The sequence below is a fragment of the Amblyomma americanum genome, chromosome 4 (assembly GCF_052857255.1).
Source record: "Amblyomma americanum isolate KBUSLIRL-KWMA chromosome 4, ASM5285725v1, whole genome shotgun sequence".
Lineage (NCBI taxonomy): Eukaryota > Metazoa > Arthropoda > Arachnida > Ixodida > Ixodidae > Amblyomma > Amblyomma americanum.
The window spans coordinates 187133371-187158963 of NC_135500.1; the positions used below are offsets into that span (position 1 = coordinate 187133371).

At 45.4% G+C, this 25593-nt stretch overlaps 2 protein-coding genes and 1 pseudogene across 4 annotated transcripts; 2 read left to right on the plus strand and 1 right to left on the minus strand.

The window, feature by feature from the left end:
* Window positions 1-128: 128 nt before the first annotated feature.
* On the minus strand, window positions 129-7257 carry LOC144128834 (MIT domain-containing protein 1-like). 2 transcript variants are annotated; one of them, XM_077662587.1, is made up of 6 exons: window positions 7078-7256; window positions 6906-7007; window positions 6686-6822; window positions 6520-6606; window positions 5778-5890; window positions 129-344 (listed from the first exon to the last, which is right to left on the minus strand). In XM_077662587.1, the coding sequence occupies exons 1-6, from the start codon at window positions 7220-7222 to the stop codon at window positions 188-190; spliced, it is 741 nt and encodes a 246-aa protein (XP_077518713.1). In that variant the 5' UTR covers window positions 7223-7256; the 3' UTR covers window positions 129-187. The 2 variants fall into 2 exon arrangements, with proteins under 2 accessions (XP_077518713.1, XP_077518714.1); XM_077662588.1 differs by lacking the exon at window positions 6906-7007 and having other exon boundaries at window positions 7078-7257.
* Window positions 7258-7430: 173 nt separating this feature from the next.
* LOC144128835 (protein THEM6-like) lies at window positions 7431-12658 on the plus strand. 2 transcript variants are annotated; one of them, XM_077662590.1, is made up of 4 exons: window positions 7431-7814; window positions 9084-9295; window positions 11287-11342; window positions 11903-12658. In XM_077662590.1, the coding sequence occupies exons 1-4, from the start codon at window positions 7670-7672 to the stop codon at window positions 11988-11990; spliced, it is 501 nt and encodes a 166-aa protein (XP_077518716.1). In that variant the 5' UTR covers window positions 7431-7669; the 3' UTR covers window positions 11991-12658. The 2 variants fall into 2 exon arrangements, with proteins under 2 accessions (XP_077518716.1, XP_077518715.1); XM_077662589.1 differs by lacking the exon at window positions 11287-11342 and having other exon boundaries at window positions 7432-7814.
* Window positions 12659-13046: 388 nt separating this feature from the next.
* On the plus strand, window positions 13047-16559 carry LOC144130486 (uncharacterized; annotated as a pseudogene).
* Window positions 16560-25593: the final 9034 nt, after the last annotated feature.

Below are 25593 nucleotides of genomic sequence, written 5' to 3' on the forward strand. Positions count from 1 at the left end.
CAATATGCTAAGTTCATGGCTTTACCATCTCGAGATGAAGCTGTCTATGCAACTCATTAGCATAGCATCATGGCTGTCACTGAAAATGTTAAAAAAAGTACTAAGGCAGCGAGCTATAAAGGCAAAAATCAAATGTTTGCAAAAATAATGCATTTATTACAAAGCACATCCCGCGACACAGGCACTATCAAGATGTATGAACATAATTTTTGTGAAAAATGTCAACTGTAGTCTCGTGGCATGCTCTGAGGTCGTGGTCAAAGAAACCAAGGCTGAATTTGTTGGGTGTTGGGCGAAAGTAGTCCAGGCCCCTTCCAATCTTGATGATCCAACCAGTATCTAACCTGTTTGAGGACAGAACATACGCATAGCCTGACCAACTGGTGGACATGTTACACTGTTCATCTATCCTTAATAATGATTACAACCAAGAACACTGCGAAAATTAGTAGTTCTCAAAGAATCCTCAGCAGTAACTACAAATGCTTCATCTCAAATTAGAATGTTGTGGAACAGTATTGATAAAGTGTAGCTAGATGCGCCAGTTGGTCCATGATTACAAAAAAAAGCAACAGAAAAGGACACATTCCCAAGAGGAAGGCGTAGACAGGACGGAAACACAACCGAATTTTACGCGGTGAAAATTGAAACTGAAAATCATGGAACAGATTTTAGACTTAGCGAAACATTGAGTGGGGCGAACTGGTAAAGATTAATGCTGACAAAACAACAGAAAAAACAACAAACCAAAAAATGTAAGATAAAGGACAAACAGTGACTGAGAACAATGGGTTTATTCGCAAAACCTAGCAATTATGAAGGAAGACACACAGGCATGACACATGACCATACAGAGTAAAAAAAAAAATAACAGATGCACGCGATGCTTAAAAACTACCAGGAAACAAAAGCTTCTTATCAGACAGACAAATGGAAGGTTTACTGATGTGGTTTTGTTGCTCCTTTGTAATATAAAAGCTTCAATTACTTCTGGCATGTTGTGATCCTTGTGGGTGTTAGTACCTGTGTGTGATGCAACAATGCAGTTTTTTTTTCATCTCTACCTTACAACCCTGACAGTGAGCCACCAGATAAGACGGTTGGTTGTCATTTGTTAGCTGTTTTTCTGCTACTTTGAGGTAATGAAGAAAAACAAAAAAAGTGCACTGCATTGTTGTTTTACACACAGGTGCTAGCACCCACAAGGGTCAGACCACGCAGGAAGTTTTTGAAGGCGCAACCAAACCTCCTCAGTAAACCTTGTAGCATATGTCTTCCTGATACGGAGCTCGCGCTCCTGGGCTTTTCTTCAGCGTCGAGCGCATCTGTGCTCAATTTTTATGTTTTTTAGTTCATATGATTATGTGTCATCCTGTGTATCTTCCTTTATAAATGATAGGGTTTGTGAATAAAGCCTTAGTTGTGAGTCGGTGCTTGTCCCGTGTCTTCTTTTTTTCCGGTTTGTCATTTTTTGCGCTGTTTTACCAATCCAGATTTCAGGTGCAGAGTGGCCAAGCATGAAAATGTAGCAGCTGTTCCATTTTCAAGCAAGGTGCAGTATTACAGCACAGGCTGAAGTGAAGGCACACACTGACCATGTAGAAGCATAGTTAGCCTTGTCTAGCTAAGTATGTGACATACTTCTAGGAACAAGGAGGAAGAGGAAAGGGAAAGAACAAATACCACAAAATGCATGGCGCACACACAAAAAAGGTACTACTGCAAATTCTACAATGCATTTTTACCTGGGGCATTTCACTTCCGGGTAGTCTACATGCCATCGGCAGAAAATTTCACAAGACATGGGTGTGCAGAAAAGAACTTATTTCGGCAGAATTGCATAAACCAGCTGCCTGAAATGTCTCAAGGTACCAGTGGACATGCATGCTATATCCACTGGTAACAGTACCACATGACCGGTTTGCGAGGCAGGGCTACAATAATTTTTTTTCCAAGAACACTAGTCCTGTATCGGCCCACTACACCTTAGACGGAAAATTTCTCACACCTGTCTATTCCATAAACTATACCACAACTTCCCCAATCTCCGTCATTCTCCACTAGTTCCACCAGTGTGCATATCATCTCATCTGTTCAACCCCTCCCCTCCCCCCCCCCCCCCCCCCCCCATGTAATACCCCAGCCAGAGCTTTTAAGGATGTAATAAATTATGATGATGATGATAGTACTACCTCTGCTAAGACTAGTGAGCAGCACTACTTAACTGCCATTAATTTTTGGCAATAAAGAAACTATGTGCAAATAGTGGCTTCAATTTTTAAGTCGGCAATTTTTGCTTGGGAAGTTAATTATCTGAAGTCAACATTCTGCAGTCATCAGTATGATGAAAAACTAATAGAGTGATGTTGATCGAACTGTAAATAAGAAAGGCTTGGCTGGTAATTACAGCGCCTCACAGCTTGCGAGTTGGAGGTAAGAATTTAAAAAAAATTAAACAGAGGGCATATTCTCCTCTTATAACTCTGTTCGGCACTCTTTACCCTCATGCAAGCTTGAAGCAAGCCACTACTATGTGGTTTGTTTGAATACTCGCAGCAAAGTTGCTCTCCGGTGCGCCTGGTGATGGCAAATGTGCCATCAACTTGCATAGACTGCCATATCAGTCCAACATTGGCCCATTATTGCAGTTCCCAACCATATACTACAGCTACATTTGCAGTGTGCTCATTGCTTTTCTTGCAAGTAGTTTCTGCTGTACCAGTGATAATGAGTCTCAAAGAGGAAACCAGCTTGCTCTTCATCATTGCCATAGCAGCACCAGTTGTGCAAGAAAATGAAGTGGTAGAAGTTATAGCAACAAGCATCATGCATGAGGTTTCTATCTTTATTTGCATCATTTTTATTTACCCTTTAACAAGACTGATGGGCCCCTTGGAGAGCTATTCCGCTGCTTGTGCCCCACAGCCCACAAGATGTTGTCTGCTGTCATAATGTACCGCAAGTACTTATCCGACGTTGCCAAAGACTTGTCAGGCATTGCGGGAAATATGCGATGGTCACCCCTTTCTCTGACTGTCAATGCACCCAAGCTGTGCGGCTGTCGAACGGTCGACATACTGGTAACCTTCTTCGACCCTGAGGCTCTCCAAAGGAAGACCTAAATGACAGATATTCAAGTGCTTCAGCAGTGTAATGCTATTGCTCATGGTATGCTTGCGCAAGATGTTCTGGGAAAGATTCGGAGAGGTTTTCGTGATGTTTGCGTCCTGTGCTCAGACTTGGCATCATGCATGCAAAAGCTGCACACAGACCATCGGCTGTCGCACACTGACTATGGAGCGCTGCACTTCAAACGCCCTTGCCACCTCCTGAGCACTGCACTCACTGAAGGAATGAAACTGGATGAGTTCACTGTGCAAGGCTTCATCATGCGTTTTCCGGCTCTGATGAAGAGCAGCCAAGAACTGCATAGTAAGTTCAACACATTGTGGCATTCCTCAGGCCTTGAACAAAGTGCTTCTCCACAGTGAGCCCTTCGAGGTGGTTTTCTTTTGATGAAGCTCTCGCCAACGTCCTGCAGTAGTGAAACTGTGCCCTTTCTTAGAAGCTGCAACACCGTTGGACAAAAGAGCAAAAAACTCAAAGCACTTGTCTCAACTTCCGAGTCTTCGTAAGAACATCTTGTGAAAATGACATTTGTATACGAGGCAGCTGGCTCTTTATCAAGACGCTACAGTGATGAGAAACGACCTTCGTGTACAAGATGCATCCTACCCTCGGCATGAAACTGGCTGCCTTGCTAGAAAACTGGAGCCAGGCACCAGTTGGAAGTTATGGAAGTATGGACAGCCCAACCAATGTGGTGGACAATGACCCGAGGATCAAACTCATAGCATTTCTTGCAGCACACTACAACGTGCTCAAAGACAAGTGATTAAAGATCATCCAACAGAACATCCCCGATAATTTGAAATTCATGGATGACTTTCTGGTTCCGAGTCCACATAGTTAACCCTTCTGTGTAAAGCGAGGTGCAGGATGGATTCAAGCAATATGAACAGATCTACAGACTCGTAGTGCAGGATGAGTGCAATATGAAGGAGCTCAGTCGGAGTTCCATACTTACCGCTAATACCCGGTGAGTGCTGTCATTGACTCTTTTTTGTTTTGGAAACTGCATGCATACGACTGGCCAGCACTAGCCTGAGCACCTTTGGATATTTTATGCTGTCCTGTGTCAAGCGTTAATGCTGAGTGGGCATTCTAAAGATTGCATGCGGCAGGGACATTTTATTTCTCACTCTTTTTACAGTCCCACAATAATTTCTCTCAATACAAAGCAGCATGCAGGCATGACATATGAAAGTCTGTCTAAGTTTGCTTGTATTTATTACAATCAACTGTAAACAGCATTTATACAGACGTCCATAAAATTTGTGCCTTTTACTTCTGTAACCTTGTGTGCTTTAAGAACTTTTTCACCGATTATCCTTGCTTTTTACAGTTTGCACCATGCAGCTAGCCTTAAAGCCTCGATTTCAAAAAAGTATATAAGCACCAAATACATCGGCCAAATTTTCAAAAAATAAACATCGGAAAGTGCACGGCCTAATATACTATTCACATTCTGCCCATGAATTATCATATTTTCAGGGCACGTTTTCTTCAATTTGTTTATAAACCTTTATTTTTCAGTACTAAATAAAATTGCAGGATGGCTTCTAAACACTACAAAAGAATGTGGCATGGCTTAGGGCCAATTTTAATTCACTGTAATTTGATGCACTATTTGAAATGTTTGATTAATGGCACAACCCAAAAATAAATGCATTTTTCATCTTTTAGGTAAATTTATGCCTGGCAGATGAATAACTTGTGGTCTATCTCGTAATTGAAAGTAGCTGTAAGCATCAAATGCATTGCAGGAAAGACCCAAGATACTGACGGACAGCTCATAGACTGTTCACCGATCTCCAGTACGGGCCATGTCGTTTGGCTGCTGAATGTGCCACCACTTTTGCTTTCTTCTATTCTATAACAAGGGCATGGCACAAGGTATATATCCCTGGTTGCTTTCAAGACTTCAAAAGTTGCCTCCATTGGTTGTTTCTCTTCCAAATGGACAGCACACTTGGCGCATGTTGTTGCTTTTGCTGCTTTACACACTGCTGCATTCAGCCGCTTATCTTTTTCACGCAAGCCAATGCGCTTAGCATCCCTCGCCACTTTCTCTCCTTTACATGCCACAACGCTTGGCCGCTCTTCTTCGGTCCTAGCAACACGTAAGGCCGTTGAGGCTGCCTTCTCACCTTTGTGTGTGGCGATATAAAGCAGCCCTTAGTGACACAAACAAGCATTGCTATTTCTTGACAGAACTATCAGATGAAAGATGACAAAGACAATGATTCAAAGCACACATAAAATGAGAGGCTACCGAGCAGAGCATGTGGTGTAAGACTCTGCCAATCTAGCCTAGAGGTATAAGGTACTGGAAAATGAAGCTACTGTGTGCTGGCACTGATTTCAAATCCTGCTCAGAGTATGATATGGAGCAGTAATTTTCGGCTGGATGCTATTCAGATGGAAAATTTAGGAACTGTTTGGAAAGGTTTAAATTTATATTCGGTCTCATATCCGACCTCAGATTCACAGCAGTTTTTGGACGACGTTAGCGAATTTGCTGGGAATAGAAGCTAAAAGCATTTCATGCTTAATATATGCAAAAAGTGATTCCTACAGTGTCTGCTTGCAAATTAATGAACACGCACCAAGTCAGCCTAACTAATAAGAAAACTAATGCCCAAAATCCACAATACCGTATCTCTCGGTCATGCAGGGTATCAGAATACTCAGTAGTCAAGGCGATGCCATGGTCTGCAAGGCTTGCCTTGACTTGTGACAATCTCTCAAGCTGAGACTGCTGGTCACGCTGGAAAGAGAGTTTGAGGAAGCACAATTATCCACACAAGAAATACGATGATAATGATGATGAATTTTTATGGTGCACGGGCTGCTTTGGCTAAAGAGAGCCAAGGCGCAAGGTAGTTTTCAATGCACCACGTGGGGTCAAAGACCCATTTCCCAAGCATTTCACCCTAAAGAAGCCGAGCACCAGGCAGAAGAAAGCTTTTACCCATTGTATCACCGATGGGTACCCGGCGGCACTGGGGATCGAACACCGCACCTCCCGCATGCGAGGCGGATGCTCAAGCCACTAGGACATTGCTGCGGTTACGCAAGAAAAGAAAGAACTGTTGATGAAAAGTAACTTTAGCATTGTACACGATGCACCACCGACGATGCTGTTCACGCTATATATTACATGGTATAGTGAAACCGAGTTGTGGGCTTTATTTATGCTTTTCTACACACACTAATGCAACAAGGAACCAGAAAATTTTTTTGCTCCTGCATAGTGTCTATCATAAAGATCACATGGTTACTAGTAAAAACGCAATAATCAGATCGTAGCATTTAAATGGATTTTAAGATGCACTGTTGTTATCATTAATGCATATGTGTAAAACAATCAACATTGGTTCCATCATTAAATCTCACCTGGTCTAGTCCAGTGATCAGCTTGATCCGCTTCAGACATGGGCATTTTTTCTTCAACAGCTCACACAGACGAACAAAGTTCTGAACCTACCTACAGAAAAGGACCGTGTTACAGGCTTCTTTGCTCACACATGGTTACCAGTTCGGAAAGAAAGTGCACACTTGCCTGGTGAACTGAACGCACGTAAGCGTCGTCAACCTCAACAGACGTCACCATGTTATCCAGTAAGTGCCCGAACGTCTGCTCGTAGCTGTGTCCAACAGAACCGCTTTCGATGTGAATTTGCTCGTGGTACGTGCCAGCTGCAAGAAAAGAGAGCAGTTAAAACGCACAAAACCATGCAATCAGTACGACAAAGCTCAACCCAATTCAGCGAGTGACAGACCTGCTTTCTCCTTCAAAACTTGTTCCTTAATTTTTTCCGCTCTGTCCATGTACGTCTTTGCCCGATCCCGAAGGTGATCTCGTTTGATACTGTCTGAAGTTTCTGTATTGAAGTCAAGAGGTTTGACAACACGGCTGCTCTGCTGTGAGCCAGACAAACGGGCGTTACCTACCTTTAATAGCGTCCATAAGCAGCTGTATTCCTTCTTGGTAGCATACCAACGCGGATGTATAACGTGCCGCCTGGTCATGTTCAACGGCTCTTGTTAAAACGCCGACCGCAGCTCTTTCCAGACCTGCGCGACCGGGCGCCGCCATTATGCCTGCCTGGTGACTTTGGGAAGCCTTGCGGCAGATTATATTCGCGACTCCACTGGACATTATTAAAGAAAATATTTATTATTTTGCAAAAATTTTATAATTTTTATTATTTAATGTTCACTTAAAGGTGCCGTATCTTGAGCCACTGCTTTCAGCGCTGCACTGGCCGGCACTTTTAGGAGAGGCCGCATAACTCGCAACGCGGATCCGCAACATTGGTGCTGGCTGTGAAGAAGAATGAATTGGAATGAGTGGTGGGCATGTACGAAACAAAATTTCGCGAGTGGCAACGAGTTGCTATGACTTAAATGGGGCCACGTTCGCGTTCTGTTGACAAAGTTGATATACGTTTTCTTGCGCTAACGTAGGTCGTATCTGGCTGCAAGAACGAAGAAGCGAGCGTCAATGTGTCTCGTTGTAGTCTAGCAGTTCGTGACTCTAGCAATGGGATTCTACGCTGCGTTTCTGCTGACTTTGTATATCTTGTTTGATGTGAACTACTTCCTACAGTACATCGTGCTTATGACAACTGGCTTCTTGCGATGGAGACATTTGAAACGACCCCTCTTAGAGCCTGATGTCACGACAGGTAAACAATTCTATAATTCTACCAGGAAGCCCCTGTGCGTAAACTCCACCAGCAGTGTAAACTCTCCTTGTTTTTATTGGTCACGAAGGACCCACGAGCATGGTCACGTTTTATTTACACGAAGAACTCAACTTTTTTTTTTTATCTCTCTCGCTTCCCGTAGAGGGCTACTGCTAACCGGACATATGCGGGTTAAACTTATTAGCATTTCCTTACTCTCTCCGTCGATCTTTTTTCCTGATCGGCAGCCACCATATATTTCTATCGAACTTGCAGAATTCGAGAGGAAACGTGCAGTTATCCCAGGTGACTAAAGCTGACCTTTTGCTTAGACAGTTAATCTAGAACAATTCCTCCAAGATTGCTAAACGTGAAAATGTTTAAGTGCCGTATTTAAAACGTCAGAAATCAGCAGCAAGTGCTTGTAGAAATTCTTTAAATCACACCTGTTGCTCTGCTTAGATCAGAAAAAATTGTGAGCCTAAATAAGGTAGGTAAGTGGTTTTTAGTGCATACATTCCTTTCCCCACTTGAAATGCTTACTTTTCACAATGCATTTTTGCTTTCACTGTGAATCTAAAGTGGTTAGTTTGGTCTTATTTGACATCATTAAAAGCGCAGCTTCCGGAATCAACTGTTTTCTTCTGTTAACTGCTAGAATCTAGGTCTCAATGTGGGATTTTTATTTTTATTTTTTACAAGCTGGTGGCTGCTAAATAACGGTAATTTTTACCCTTTAATGCCGATCAAGTTGTATACAAGTGCTGTAAGCTGTTTGCAGTTCAGGAAGCTCAGTCAAAGCTCACATGCCGTAAATCCTTTCAGACACTCCCCAAACTCCACCCTCAACTCAACGTCACCCAGACTCACATTCGCTGCAAGCCTCACACAAACACTGTTCTCACTCACCCACTGTTACCTGAACCTCTCATATGCAGTCTGACGCCTCCTGCCTCAACTGCCTCCTCACTCTATGCCAATCTGGAACACTCTTTTAGTGCCCAGTAGCCCCCATCCAATCACCCCTCTCCATCCCACCCCCTCCCTACCTGGAGTACCTGGCTGGCATTGGACCAGTCTGACTACCAACTCGCTCTGGTACTCCATACCCAGGATCATTTCCACTTAATTTGTCGCTTTTTAACTAAATGATTTTCTCTCTTTCTTGTTTAATATAGCCTGCTGTGCTCTTTCTGTGTAATGTCACACTGTGTTGAAATTCCTGTGTTTTCGTATGTTGTGATTTAACATCATTCTCTTCTTTTGCAGGCAGGTGCTCGCTCAGCGACCTCGATCACATGATGCATATGAACAATGCGAAATACCTTCGAGCCTTTGAGTTTGGCCGAGCTGCATTTGGTCTGAAGAATAGATTGTGGCACAAAGCAAAGAAATTAAAGGCACACTTGCTTATCAGTGCACAAGTTGTACGCTACCGGCGACCAGTTACTGTGTTCCAGGCTTTCGAGATACGCTCCAAGGCAAGTTTATTGTGTTTTGTTTCATCGTGTGAAACATAATATAAACATGCCACAAACATGGCACGTGCTTTCAATATGTGCTTTTAGTCTGCAGCACCGAAGGGCACCCAGGTGAGGTGTTGTGCATATGGCAATCTACATTTAAGTACCTCAGATATTAGCTATCTCATTTGCTATATAGGTCAAGCGAAATGCAGAAGCGCTTATATTCAAGTGTTGTTTTTCATGGAAGCATCTCGAAAACATATAGAGCCATATTAAAATTGCTACTGGAGTAAAGTTTTTATTTAGTAGTCAGCAATATTCAAGTGGAGACGTGAGTCTTGAAATGGGAAAAAAAATTCTAAAATTTTGATTTTTCAAAAATGGTATATTCGGGTTTAGTATGCTCCAAAGTAGTTACCTAAAGTTTCAAGGTCAAATTCGGCCTCGAATTACTGAAAAACGATATATTTGACGCTTACGAAGCGCCGAAATATCAACTTCGGAGCAAAATGCGGCAGAACTCCACGCCCGTCGCTTCCCGCAAATGTGTCCCCGATGGCTGCAACTGTGACCTTGCTTAAAAGCTGGCGCTCTTCTCCACATCCTAGTATTACTGACTACTGTGAAATACTCTTGGAATGTCTGCATTTCGCCATTCTCTGAGGCCTTCACAATGACCTCCAAATGGCTGGCACGCACACTTCAAATGCGCTTTTTTCAGCATCTGTTTTTTGCCTACATGACTGGACTTACAGCAGTTCTCGTTATGTTTTTATGGTGCAATTTCATGTAATCTTGTACTGTTAAATTCAGAAGGAACTAAGCTATGGAGCTATATCTTTTTATTTCTAAGTCGAACATATCAAATTTTGTGAACGATAATGTCATCTAATTATATTTCATAATTATGGTGCTTTGACATAACTGAACATTTTTATATGATGATGTACCTCAATAACAATATAAATAGCATAGCTCCACATGGCAGGTCTTTGGCTGCATCTCCATTTCAGTCGGAAGCAGAAAATATTAGGTAAAGTGTCTTAATGACCCATAATAAATTACCTAATTTGGCTTCAGTTATTTTTCCTAATATGGGAACTAATTGAGGTATACTGAAACTAGGAGGAAGAAATACATATACACACCTAATATCATTTCAGTATCTCGAGTATTAAACGTTCTCATTTTAAGACCAGTGTCTCGCCTTAAGCAGTGTAGTGTACGTGGTGATGATAGTTTAACTAGCTGAATTTTTGTGAAGAGTACTAATGATCAGCTTTGCCTGACAAGTAAACTACATGCTCTGCATTGTTCTACAATAGAAGTACCGCTTTTCGACATCATTACTATGCTACTATGGTCCTTAGCTCAAACTTTCTGTGTAGCATTTTCTAGGTGCTGCCGTTTGTTGGATAAGTGAAGAATCTACATATAATGATATGGTCACCTCTGTGAATGCATTGTAAATGCACTGAGTAGTAACCTTGACGCTTGTTTTCCTAATCCAGAAACATGGCATACAATGCGTTATTGAATACCACACTTGATTGTGTGTACTCTTGAAGGCTACACACACTATAAATTATATAAAGCCTTTCTGGGTAGCCTTCCATATGGCTCACATGCTTCTTTCAGATGTACAGCACAACATATCATAATAAAGTAGATGCTTCTTCTATAAGCAGTGCTCTGTCGTTAGTTAAAGCAAAATCAAATAGCAGGGACATCAAAACACAGCGGAAGCTATGAGGTATTCAGGAAGTGCAGCTTCTTACACCAGCTTTTTATTTACAGAAATAGTGGAATTAGATATTTTCTCTGGGACAAAAAATGTGACTGTTGCCACCGTAGTATGTCATAACTTAAAAAGCTTCCAATGGAAAGCCGATAGGGGAAGGGATGCGATAACTGCACCCCCTTACAGGCCTCTATCACTGTCATTTCTTTGTTTAGGGAATGCAAAGAAGCTTAATTTTTTGCATGCATTTTTATACCTCCTTTAGTGTTGTTTCACCGGTCAGACCAGTGTCCTTCTCTCCACAATGCACGGAAGGCTGACGTGAGGAATTTTTTTGTTTTCATTTCGCGTAAACTTGAATGGTAGTTGCTTTGCTGAAGGTTAGCTTCAAGAATATGATAATGTAATGAGCAAAATAGCCACATCATTAAAAGCATGAATATGCTGGGAAACATGGCTGTTGCATTTAGTTTTATATTCATATTACATATTGAGTGCAGATCATTGTCAGTAAGCTCGGGGCATACTTAGAGGTTTGCTGTTCAGGGTATGTCATTATGTAAACATTCACTCGTGATAATTGGAGAGGATAGAAGATTGAAAGGATTGCTGTGCAGGTATAGAAGGTAAATTTCTGTGCAGGCGTTTCTAACTGCTCATCTCTTTTACTTAGTCTCAATATTTTCTATTTTTTTATCCTGTTTGTGCATTACATTTCCTACCATTATTAGGCTAATGCTTGCAATTACATTGCTTTTGTGGTGAACCCTTTGCTTAAGCTGTATGGAAATGTGCCATGGGTCAGGGTTTTTCGCGACTGTCTCTCCGAATATTTTGTCATGAACTTTGCACCCTGTTTTTTCTTTTGTCTTTTACCTTAGATTGTGTACTGGGAAGGTCGAGACATCTACATTGAGCAGGAGTTGGTCACGGTCAAAGACAATTTTGTTCGTGCAACATGTGTGGTAAAAATGACACTTGTGAATGGAACATTGGATGACTTGCTAATATCTCTAAATGTTGATCCATCATCCAAGCCTACACCAATGCCTGCTGAAATTCAGCACTTCATGGACTACAATCAAGCCAGCAGTGTGAAGCTCAATGCTGAAAGGGATAGGTCGCTCAACTTCAAGAGTTCAGAGTAAACGACACCTGGCAAACCTAGAGATTTTCGCACATGGCAATTCATGTTTATTTTGGGACACTTGGATTCACAAGGTAATGTAAGCTGTGTCCCTGTTTATTATTAAAATTGAGCATGGTCTCAGTCATTGCTTCTACCTGAATGGTATTTTTTAGATGCTCTTATATCTTAGCCTTGATGTCACACAGAGTAGTGTTGATCATCCTTTGTACATTCCAACTTTATTTTCAGGAGCTCTAATAAGCTCTCAAGATATCAAAAGCTCTAGTAAGCTGGAAAGAACAGCTGCCCCAACTGACTGCTTTGTAGTTAGGAGTGCGGGCTGGTGTCACCCTTGTTAAGTGGGAAATCTTGTTTATTAAGGTGAAATACTTTCTTGGCTCGTGAGTGGCGTGGTCGGATGTTGTAGACTGAAGTCTGCAAAAGTGTCTGCACGAACTGTCAATCATATGTTGTATGGTAATTGAAATAAAATGTAAAAGTTGATGAACTAGTTTATAAGCAACATATATGTAATAATAATAGTGATAGTAGATAGATAGTAAAAAATAGTGGTAGATAGTGATAATGACAGCTAGTGCTAGAGATAGTGATAATTATAGTTGAGATAGTGATGGTGCAAGAGATAGTGATAATAATAGCTGCTGATAATTGTGGTGTGACGCCACATTGATAACGCGTCTCTCAGCCCTATATTAGCGCTTCGTTCTGCGGGCAAGCGCATTCTCGGCCCGGCACAGGCGTGCAATAAAGCGTTTAAGTTGCTCGTTACCCTGGCTCTGCCTCATCGCTCTCGGCTACAACATACTGGCGACGAGGGCGGGTTGCAAGAAACCACTAGCAGCGGTCCCGGAGCTTGCTGCGAGGAGACTGGCAGGATGGCGATGTGTGGAAGGTTCGATCAGTTCATCGAGGACGGAGACGAAGATTTCGAGTCCTACGGGGAGAGATTCGACCACTTCTTGAAGGCTTCTAAGGTGAGCGACGACTTGAAGGTCTCAGTGTTCATAACGGCAATAGGGAAGAAAGCCTACAAGACTCTGAAGACTGCTGGAACCGAAGAAGCCGGAAAGCAAGACATACGCACAGCTGGTGCAAACACTGCGAGAGCAGTATGTACCAAAACCCTCTGTAATTGCAGAGCGGTTCAAATTTAACCGGCGTTTCCAGCAAGAAGGCGAAACAGTGACAGCGTTCGCGGTAGAGTTGAAGCGGTTGGCGGCGTGCTGCGACCGTTTTGTGGCCGGGCTCTGTGACAAAGAAACAAGCGCAATTGCTAAAGGAGAGCAAGCTAACGTTTAAAACTACCTGCGATATCGCTAGTAATATCGAGTTGGCCCGCAAGGAAAGCCAGGATTTTCGGCCCAACGTGGGGCAAGGGATCGTCAGCGTTCTGCACCGAAGGCGAGACGCCGGAAAACGCTCACCGCCTAGTAGAGAAGAAGCTGCTACGGTGCCCGGTGGGGCAAGGGCGGCGAAATCGCTGGACTGTTTCCGATGCGGCTCAGAGCATGAAGCATCTACCTGCAAATTTCGGAAATATCGTTGTCGGTCGTGTAACCGTGTTGACACTTGGCGAATATGTGCAGGGACAGAAGTAGAGACTCTGCGAACGCCATAGCTGACGACAGCGATACGGGTGAATTCCGGTGCTGCACAATATTTATTCATGTGTGAAGCGCGCACCGAACCTTACGAAATTTTTCTGAAGATTGAGCAGAAAAATGTTCGCATGCAGATTGACACGGGGGCATCTGTATCAGTGGTACCAGAAGCACTGTACAAGAACCTTACGAAATTTTTCTGAAGATTGAGCAGAAAAATGTTCGCATGCAGATTGACACGGGGGCATCTGTATCAGTGGTACCAGAAGCACTGTACAAGAAATACTGGCTCACCCTACCCAAAGAGTCATGCAGTCTAAGCTAAAAACTTACGGAGGCACACCGCTGCCGGTAACAGGGAAGCTAGCCGTTCCGATAGAGCACAACGGTCAGCACAAGCAGCTGCCGTTAATTGTCGTGAAGACAAACGAGAATACCAACACTGCTGTTGGGACGTGACTGGCTGGTGGCACTTAAGTTAGACTGGTCTAGTGTGCATGGGGTTGGCCTGGACAAAGTGTCAGTGTTGCTTGAAAAGTACGCCCAGATTTTTGAGCCTACGCTAGGCCTGATCAAGAACAGCGCCATTAAATTGGCGCTGAAAGAGGATAGTACACCAGTTTTTTGTAAAGCGCGACCTGTGCCATTTGCGATTAGGGAAGCAGTGTCTTCAGAATTGCAGAATCTCGTGAACGCAGGAGTGTTAGTACCTGTTAAGCAGAGTGAGTGGGCGACGCCACTAGTGGTCGTGCCTAAACCGAACAACCAGATCAGGGTGTGTGCGGATTTCAAAGTGACACTAAATCCATGCGTAAGAACGGATCACTACCACTTTCCCGTTGTGGGGATCTGTTTTTAAAAAATGGCAGGGTGTAAATATTTGACTCTGCTTGATTTGTGTACTGCATATCAGCAGCTGGGGTTACATCCGCAGGCGGAGTCGCTAGTCGGGGTCAACACACACCTGGGATTTTTCAAGTACACGCGTTTACCCCATGACATTGCGAGTGCACCTTCAATCTTTCAGGCAGTCATGGGTGACGTGTTGAAGGGACTTGATCGTGCAGCACGCTATCTGGACGACGTGCTGATAGGAGGGGCTACATTTGATGAGTGTTTTGATAAAGTGGAAATTGTGCTGTCACGATTTCAAGACAGAGGCATACGATTGAAGAAAGAAAAGTGCAAGCTATTTCAAACGTCGGTCTTGTAATTGTGGCACATTCTTGAAGAAAAGGGCATACGCCTGTCAGATGAAAAAGTGAAGGTGGTAACAGAGGCGCCGGCACCAAACAAAGAGGCACAGTTGCGAGCCTACCTGGGTTTGATTAACTTTTATATAAAGTTTGTTCCCAACATGGCCGCAAGGCTGAGGTCATTGTACGACGTTGTAATCCAAGGAAAAGGCTTAAGTGGTCACGTGAGGCAGAGCAAGCGATTCAGGAAAGTAAAACGTGGCTAACGAAAGATAAGGTTTTGACATACTACGACCCGAACAAAGCGATAGGGCTTGTGTGTGACGCATCCACGTATGGCGTTGGCGCCATTCTGTTTCATAAGATTGGTAGAGAGGAAAAGCTAATTGCATATGCGTCTAGGACGCTGAGCAAAGCAGAGCAAGGTTATGCTCACATTGAAAAAGAGGCTCTCGCCGTGGTATTTGGGTTGAAGAAGTTCCACAAGTATCTGTTTGGGCGTAGTTTCATTTATTCAGATCACCAGCCGTTAGCTAGCCTTCTGGCGCACGGCAAGCCCGTTCCAGTAATGTCAGCGGCACGCATGCAATGCTGGGCTTTGTTGCTAGCGGCGTACGATTACAAGCGGGTGTGTCGTAAGGGCAGCGATGTTGGAAACGCTGACGCGCGTGCCGTTGGCGAATGATCAAGATGTCTCAGATTACGTACATTTTTTCTCAGTTGTCAATGAACTTTCCTTGTCTGCGAACGCGATTAGGAAGGAAACGAGCACGGATGAAGTGTTATTTAAAGTGTTAATGTACACGATGAGTGGCTGGCCACATATGTAGCTGAAAGTGAATTGTCCCCGTACTTTGTTCGTCGGCATGAACTGCCCTTAAACCAGCAGTGCGTTACGTGGTGAAATCGTGTGGTTGTTCCCCACTGCTTGCGAAAAAAGTGTTGGCACTTTTGCACGAAGGTCACCCCGGAGTTAACGCATATGAAAATGTTCGCGCGTAGCTGTCTGGTGGCTTCAGTAACCCAAGACATTGAGAGTGTTGTTAAAGGTTGCTGTACTTGTCAGTTGACGCGGATTGCTTTGCCTAAGGCCCCACTACAAACTTGGGGTTGCCTAGCCGCAGATGGCAATGAATCCACCTGGATTTCGCATTCACAAACAACCAGTGGCTTTTAGTGTTGGTGGACGCACACTCGAGATGGGTAGAAGTGTTCGTGATGAATTCAACAACGACAGAGAGGACTATTGAAAAGCTGCGCAGTGTGTTCGCATCGTATGGTCTTCTGGACGAGGTAGTTACGGACAACGGGCCACAGTTCACTGCGAAGAACTTCACAGACTTTCTAGGGTCCGTCATACCAGGACACCTCCGTACCACCCGGCGTCAAACGGAAGCGTCGAGAGGTGCGTCCAGACGGTTAAACGGGATCATTCTGCTACAGCTTCTGGACGAAAGGTCATCGGGAATCAGTAAGACCCTACAACACTGCAATCACATGTTCCTGTTCAGGTACCGGAGCACCCCTACCACAACAACGGGGCAAATGCCAGCTGAACTGTTCCTCTCGTGGAGACCCAGCACTCGCCTAACTCTGCTACAGCCAGACCTTGAGAGACGTATAGAAGTAGTTAAGGGCCAAGCCGACGAAAAAAAAGAGGGCCATGGAGGTAATTCGGAGATGGCGAAAGGGTTCTGGTCCAAGGCCTTCGTCTGGGTGAGGCTTTCGCATTTCCGCTCTTAAGCAGACTGAAGTGCAACCCGGTAAGTTTTCCAATCACGCCTTATGCCTGACTAAACTCCCTCCTTTTCTACTGTTCTTCCCACGTTTGCCTATAAGCGATATTTATCTCATATGTTGGCTTCGAATTCATCACTATTTTTTGGAACTCCATGGGAGAAATTGCCTTTGGTGCTTATCTGAGCCTACACACTTGTATTTGTAATTGCTCTATCAACTGGAAAGTGTCTCGCTTCGCCTCATTAACGGGTCACTTGAAAGGCCCCAGTCTTTCGCCTGCGCCTCCTCCTTTCCGCTTTTTTTTTCTCTAGCTGCCAGCGAACGTACCGACACCAGTGAAACCCTGTGGAGAGAGGTACGGTCTCGTTTGATCTACCGTGTCCTCCGTGTGGATTTACGGCCGATTTGTTCCCTACCTTTGATGGCGGCCGCTCTTGCTCGCCACCGTAACGAAGCTCGCATTGTGCTAGTGTTACAGCAACTGCCGAGCCAATTGTGGCGGCAGCGCGTGTATTCACCGCCTCGTGTACCCTTATGAGCGCGCAGAAAACGTACGCTTAATCGTTTTCCATCGCGCTGGCATACTTGCGTCGGCTTCGTAGAACTCCTTGGCTAATTGTGCCACTTCACACGAAGTGGAGGAACACACAAGCGAACGAAATTTTCTGCGGAAGTTTTTTTTTTCTTATTGGTGCTAAATTTTACCATTTCCTATATAGCGTGGATGAAGAGTGGGCCTATAAGAATAATGATTGCCCGATTAATTCGTCGTCAATGGACGGTTAGTTCTGGAAGCCCTAACCCTCCCTCCTCGCGCGTTTAGTCATTCCTAGAGCGTTAGTGCAGACTTCAGTTCTGACGTCACGGTTCTCGTGGCGAATCGCAGACGGCGGCAGCCAAAGCCGCTGTTAGGGCGGGGCTGTGGTCGCACATTATTGGGTTATTGTTGGCGCGTAGATCTCTACTTGTTGTATAGGTTTGGTTTATGGTTTATGGGGGTTTAACGTCCCAAAGCAAAGCGACTCAAGCTATGTGAGACGCCGTAGTGAAGGGCTCCGGAAATTTCGACCACCTGGGGGTTCTAAGATTAACGTGCACTGACATCGCACAGCACACGGGCCTCTAGAATTTCGCCTCAATCGAAATTCGACAGTGGCGGCCGGAATCGATCCCGGGTCTTTAGGGCCAGCAGCCGAGCGCCATAACCACTCGAGCACCGCGGCGGCTACTTGTATAAGTATCGCAGCAGTTTCCCTCATATCGAATCAGCTTTCCCATGCTTCCGCTTTCGACTTGCTGCCGTAGGTCACCGAACCGCTGAAAACCATTGCCAGCGCAGTTGCCGATGCCGGCGCCACCAACCTCTTTTCCATATTTTTTTTTTTAAATAGGGTGTTTGGGGTATAGAGAAGCTCTTTGCGGCATAGTGATTATCAGTGTTGGCGGACGCCAACAAACAGATGATTAACTAAATTCTAGTAGTTAACTTTATAACTATTACCGTAGGCATCTGATTGCAATTAGAGATTTGTAGCCGGCCCTTAGTAATAGCCGTATAAGTGTTTAGAATTTCTAAAACGCGATTACCCTCGCCGCTGTGGCTCAACTAATTTGGGCTATTTCTCGCACCGTTAGAAAACCGCGCGCTTGCGACAGGGCTCAAAACGACGTGAATGAAATCTCGGCACTCTGTGACGCATGTACCGCACGACAATCGCAGCCCTACCCGTGCTGCAGTGCTCCCCTTCTCCTCGCCACTTCGCTGCTCCAGCACGTGCGTCACGCGTAGTGTCGCGATTTGATTGACGTCGCTCTGCGCCCTCCCGCAGGCGCGCGGTTTTCGAATGACGCGAGAAATGGCCAAAATCAGTCGAGCCACGGCGGCCATGGTAATCGCGTTTTCGAAATTCTAAGAACTGATGTGGCTATTACTAACGGCCAGCTGTGAAATTGCAACCAGGACCCTATCGGCAATAGTTAAAAGCTTAACATTAGAATTTAGTTAATAGCTTTACTTGTTAACATGATTCGTCTGTTTTTTGACGTCCGCCAATATTGGTATTACAATGCCTCAGAAAACTTCTCTTTACCCCCAAAATCCTACATTGAATAATTTTGGACCTTCTAAAAGAAAAACACCCGTCACATCGATGAATTTCGCGATATACGTAAGAAGCGTACACGACGCAAATCTTTTTTTTTTTTTTCATATACAGGGCGTTTGACCTAATGCTTAATTTTAATAATAATTGGTTTTGGGGGAAAGGAAATGGCCCAGTATCTGTCTCATATATCGTTGGACACCTGAACCGCGCCGTAAGGGATGGGATAGAGGAGGGAGTGAAAGAAGAAAGGAAGAAAGAGATGTCGTAGTGGAGGGCTCCGGAATAATTTCGACCACTTGGGGATCATTAACGTGCACTGACATGGCACAGCACACGGGCGCCTTTAGCGTTTTGCCTCCATGAACACGCAGCCGCCGCGGTCGGGTTCGAACCCGGGGACTCCGGATCAGTAGCAGAGCGCTCTAACCACTGAGCCACCGCGGAGGCTTAATTTTTTAAAACAGGGTTTTGTGTTAGAAGACAGTTTTTTTTTTCCTGAATAGCATTGTAGCGATGTATAAGATCAGAATACAGCTAAGACGTGCTAACTAGCAGGCTGGTTAGCCGATATTGAACAGTTAACTTTTTAACGTTTACTTTTAGGCTCCTTAATTATTGAGATGCGTGTCATCATCATCACCCTGACTACGTCCACTGCAGGGCAAAGGCCTCTCCCACGTCTTCCCAATTAACGCTGTGCTTTGCCAGCGGCGCCCACCGTATATGCCAGCAAACTTCTTTATCTCGTCCGCCTTCTAACTTCCTGCCGCCCCCTGCTACGCTTGCCTTCTCTTGGAATCCACTCCGTTACCCTTAAGGGCCAGCGGTTATCTTGCCTTCGCATTACATGCCCTAATCAAGCCGATTTATTCCTCTTTATTTCGACTGGGATGTCATTAACCCGCGTTTGTTCTCTCACCCACTCTGCCCGCTTCCGGTCTCTTAACGTTACACCTATCATTTTTCTTCCAATAGCTTGCTGCGTTATCCTTAACTTGAACTGAACCCTTTTCGTTAGGCTCCACGTTTTTGCCTCATAGGTAGATACTGGTAAGATGCAGCTGTTGCACACTTTACTCTTGGATATTGGGTGCGTGTAGCCCACCATAGTTTAGTTATAATTTCGAAAATTCGGTCACCCTCGGCGCTGTGGCCCAACAAATCTGGCTATTTCGATATGTGAGACGGATACTGCGCCATTTCCTTTCCCCAAAAACCAATTTTCAATTTCAATTTTCCATTAAGACACGTACCCGCCGCGGTGGCTCAGTGATTAGGGCGCTCGATTACTGATCCGGAGTACCCGGGCTCGAACCCGACCGCGGAGACTGCGTTTTTATGGAGGCAAAACGCTAAGGCGCCCGTGTGCTGCGCGATGTCAGTGCACGTTAAAGATCCCCAGGTGGTCGAAATTATTCCGGAGCCTTCCACTACGGCACCTCTTTCTTCCTTTCTCCTTTCACTCCCTCCCTTATCCCTTCCCTTACGGCGCGGTTCAGGTGTCCAACGATATATAAGACAGATACTGCGCCATTTCCCTTCCCCAAAAAACAATTATATATCGACGAGCTACGTGCAGTGTAAAGGTTGCTTTGCCTGCAAGCTTCTCAAAAGCGCATGTATTTTGGCGCGATGCAGCCAAAATGATACGTTGCAGAATGATTGAGTCATGACTACGAATAATTTGCACAAACTAATATCTCACCTTACGTCACTTGTAAAGTACTGAGTCATGCTAAGTTTCAGAATGATTGAGTCATCACTTTAACTACCCATACTTTGTACAAACTCTGTGCACGTTACATCATGTTACTTAAATGTGCTCTGAAACACCTTCCAAGGAGAGCACATCAATTCGCTCAAGTCACTGCATTGTATAGTCATGAATCCGCGATCCGAATAATACACTTCTACACGCAGCAGAGGACCCACAATCGCGCGAAACTTCACGAGCCTTTCCCGGCGACTTTTTCGTGCTCGCACCCTCCTCCGTAGTTGAGAGATGGCTATTGGCCAGATTCCATCAGACGTAAGGCAGCTAGCATGGCCGCGGCCAATAAGCCGCGTAGCTCCGTGGGGTCAGGAAGCTGTGCCTCCGGAGGTGGGGCCGGCGGAGGAGCGCCGACCTTCCAGCGTGCAAAGAGGGACGAGAGGGGAGGGAAAGGCGCGAAGACGCAGAAATTCAAATTTTGACTACGGATAAAGGGCGGTTCACATGCAAGCGATTGAGCGAACTCAGCGACCAGCGGCACAGCGCAGCGATGCTTTTCGCAGGGTTCCGTTTCACATGCGTCGCTCCACAGCGTTTACTGCCGCTGCTAATCTCAGTGTTGCTGGCAAAGAATACGAGCTCGCGGTTGGTTTCGGTGGTTTGCAAACGTCCACATGGACAATGTTTATGCATTATTTTGCCACGATTACTCAAATTTTGTTAAGAAATAAAGAACTCTTCTGTTTTAAATATCAACTACTTCTTATCTTGATGGTAATAACATCATTTTTTAAGTCCGTACGTGCGGTGTAACCGGCGCCGTTGCGAAATTCTGGTCATTTGCAAACATGGACGCTCGTGCAATCGGAGGGGCAGACGGCGGAGCAGACGTGGAGTCGTCCGAAATGGATGTATGCGAAACATTTGACTCGTCGTACACCCATCTCCTCTTGCTAGAGGAATAATGTCCCTGTCAGCAGCCTCCACTTCCTGCCGCCTTTTCTTCTGTCGCTTGTTTCCCCTATGTGGGAGAACCTCTGGTGAAGTTGCTGCCATGCAGGATGGTCCTGGTTCATCAGGAAGGCCTGGGACACTATACATGCTTTCAAATTCATTTGGCGATGCTTCTACTTCTTTCGAGCCTGGCGATGCTGGGCTGCAGCTGGCGTGGCTCGTCTCGGCTGCTGCGCTGGCCACCTGCACGTGGCTCACGGCGTCGAGGTTGCACAAGCTCCTGAGTAGAATGTACAGGCTGTTAATTGCTGTCACTTACACATTCAATTCATCATTAGTATCAGTCATTGCTTACCTTCTCGTTTCCATGGAGTCCCTCAGGAACTCCATCTGAGGCCTTCCTGAGGCCTTCCTCTGAGGCCTTCGTCTGAGGCCTTCCTTCCTTCCTTGCGCGGTTCAGAAGCTGCAGATTAATGCTACGTACAAGACTACGATGAGCGGGCAGTGCCGCGGGACGGAGCGCTCGCTCTACATACACGCAAGAGACGATTTTACTAGGCTCTCAGCGCCCGGATTAACTTCACGCCTGACGCCTCCCGCATTTACAAACGTATCTGAGAACATGAAAACGTGCACGTCGTGCATTTCACGATTGAAGTGAAGGGTACAAAATGATGCAGCTAGCGTGTCTTAAGAACCAAAAACATTTGCTCACGGCTGCGTGATGCCGACAATTTTCATACAGCTCATCTACGCACAATAGGCGGCGCACCGAAGAAAAAAAAACACCGAGCAGTACGCAGGAATGCACGGGGACATAAAACAGTTTTTGACACGCTGCAGAATCCTGCCAGTGTGACGAGGAAAATTTGTTGGCTGCAGAATGAAAAAATATGGCTGATAATCTTCGAGCTCGCCACAAAGCGTGCTTTCACTTACCGGTGTCGTCAATTGCTCGAATTGCGTCCCTCACTTCTTCCCAAAGGGACTCCTTGATCGACTTATTGCGGATGTTGTTATCTTTAATATCCCATAGAAGTGGGCGCTTGGATACTTCGATGATCAGCACCTCATTGAACAGTCCACGCGACATGTTGTCGTGGTGTCGGAAGCACGTGTAGCAAACAAACATTGTATTTCCCGCACGGATCCTCTTCTTGTCACGTGGCTTTTCCGCCGTGCAGTCATTGGTCAGAGGGCGGAGCTATCGCTCTGTCGCTGCGAAAATTTCCAACTTGTTGGAACCCCGTCGCTCCGGCCCGCCGAGCCGCCGCGATGGGTCGAAACAGGTTTTTCCGTCGCTGCGACAGGATTCGCTGGCATTTTCGCTTGCATGTGAAACGGGCTTAACTCAGCTTCTAAAGCATATTATAAATATTTCTTGCTGGACAATATTCGTGAAGCGGCTTACTTTAACATCCCAGCCATACTGCAACTTTATTAGAGCCCCTTTATGTGGCCGCCGCAGTGGCTCAGTGGTTATGGCGCTCGGCTGCTGACCCGAAAGACGCGGGTTCGATCCCGGCCGTGGCGCTCGAATTTCGATAGAGGCGAAATTCTAGAGGCCCGTGTACTGTGCGATGTGAGTGCACGTTAAAGAACCCCAGGTGGTCGGAATTTCCGGAGCCCTTCACTACGGCGTCCCTCATAGCCTGAGTCGCTTTCGGACGTTAAACCACCATAAACCAAACCAGGCATATAAAGTGGTGAGTAACGATACGTTGCAGAATGACTATACTAGTAATGGCTATCATTTTCGCTTACATGAGTTGTGACATCGTACACCGGCGTTCTGACATCCTCCAAATTTCTGACAGCGGACGGCGGACGCCGGCTTTTGTGTTAATGGGACATGTAGTGCTATCGCATTAATAACTGCTGTCGATACACAAGTTAGTTGCTTTTTTTTTCATGGGATCACTGCAACCCTAGCATGAGCGTTACTGCAATGTAGCTTCGAAATTACCGCACTAAAATTCGGAAGAAGCTGGCCTTCCTTGGCGTCTCCTGCGCTGAAGTGGGCGGGGAGTCGCAGAAGGCGATAAAACGTGACGCAACGAGAGCTGCGAAACAATGCGGGCCGTGCCGGCGAGTGCGCTAAGCGGCATTCCTTACAACTGCGCTTATGGGACGCCGGAATCCCGACTTTCAACGTAGTTCTTTGTTGCCGCTTCCGCTCGCGCTGTACCCGCTACACACGTAGATGTATTCTCCGACTGCTAGAAGCAGACGGCTGCGGCAGCAAAGGATATCGATTATATGTTCACCATGAAACAGTGGCGCTCTCGTGAAGTGTCGCCCAGCAGTAGCGTGTCGACCATGAACAACTGGTCGAGTCGGGAGCCGAGCCTTCGACGTCCCGTTTAGAGCACTGCATGGGCTTCATTCTGAGACGCGCGCCCGGCCCGAGCCCGAACCAGAGGCTCAAAAGCTCGAACCTGGTCTGCCTAACTAGGCGTGTGGCCCAGCTCGAGCCCCACGCCTTTCCCCACACACTTAAGCTAATCAAAACAGTCGTAAGCAATACTAGTACACAGCACTCGGCAAGAACACAAATATAGCAGTGAGACACACAATGCGAACATTCGTACGTAGAGTATAATTACAAACTTTTGTACTACTTGAAAATAAGTAGTAGGAGTAAACGCAGTAACCGAGCTAAAATGTCATGGTACATAATTCTTTTCTGTCAGGTGATTTTTTACGTCCACCAGCGAAATTGAGTGACTCAGAAAAACGGGTAGTGTGTTCCAGATTTTTACCCCCGCAGACTGTACTAACTTTTTCAACTGCAGGACAAAAGGCATCTCTCATATCCCCACAATTAACCCTGTCCCTTGCCAGCTGCGGCCACCTTATCGCCGAAAACTTCCTAATCTCATCCTCCCACCTGATTATGCCAATGCTGGGCTCACTGTTGTTATAATGCTCCAATCGAAACTATAAAATGTGCTGTAGTAAGGTTAAAAGCTACAAAATCGCAAATATATCTCAAGCTTTGTGTCCTAGACCTGTTCCTATTGTTTAAACAGTAATTATGTTGTTCAACGAGCAGAACTTTGTCAAACATCGCTGAGACGGTGCCAGCCACAGATTGCATACGCAACCCCAAAACTTCTTTAGTAAGCCTTTCTTATTTCCCAGTCACCACTATCACTGGAGGAGTAACCTTCCTGGCTGGCTTTTTAAGCTTAATGACAAGGCATCCGTTCAAAGGCAAGTGTAAGGGTTGCATGTATTAGCTGTATTAAAGTGCTTACGTGTCGCCCTCATAACTCCAGGTTCCATGGAAATAGTTGAATGAAGTTGTGTACTCTCACAGTTGGCGGGTATGGCTTTGCAGAATTACTTTACCATTTTCGCGAAAGTTGCGTTGTTTAAATGTTAAAGAGAAATGGTGTTTCAGCGTACATTTGTAACGATTCAGAAACGCTAAAGAAATGAAAAATGCATTAACGTTTGACCAAGAAAAAAGTAACATTGTTGTGATGGTTCGGTGCCACGCGGCATCATACGGCGCAAGGCGACAGCTTCTTTCGTTGCCACCAGATGCGGTGTTGCTTTCTATAATCCTTAGCTCAGCTCATGCGGTAGACCCCACACATACCCGCTGTATACATGCGCCTGTATATAATTCCACCCGGCCGCTAAAACCACTAAGCTATAAGTCTCGCCTTCCCTCATGCAGCCCGCGCCAGCTTTCTTCCACCTATTTACGCAGGAATTTCCATTAAGTCGGTAACCAGACCCAGCGTGACTTAAGTCACGAAAGATGTGCCGGCAAACTAACGTCCGTAAATAACGGCAACAGCCCCCTCTCACCCCTCCCTTCCCTTCCATACCACGCAGCTCGGCGCAGGGAATAAACTTGTGCTCGTAAACCTTTCCTCAGCTATACTAGCGCTGCCGAGCCTTGTATTTCAGAGCTCATGCTAGGAAAGGTTCGTTTATGAGAAGCGCGACTGCAAGGTGTTAAGATAAACAAGATGTTTTGTTCGCGACCGTTACCGTCAGAAACATCCAGCACGAACCTAAAGTGCAAATAAGCGAGTCTTGAAGCAGGTGTTGCGGGGACCAGAATAGTTATTGCTCTTCTTGCGGTGAGGTGCCATTAA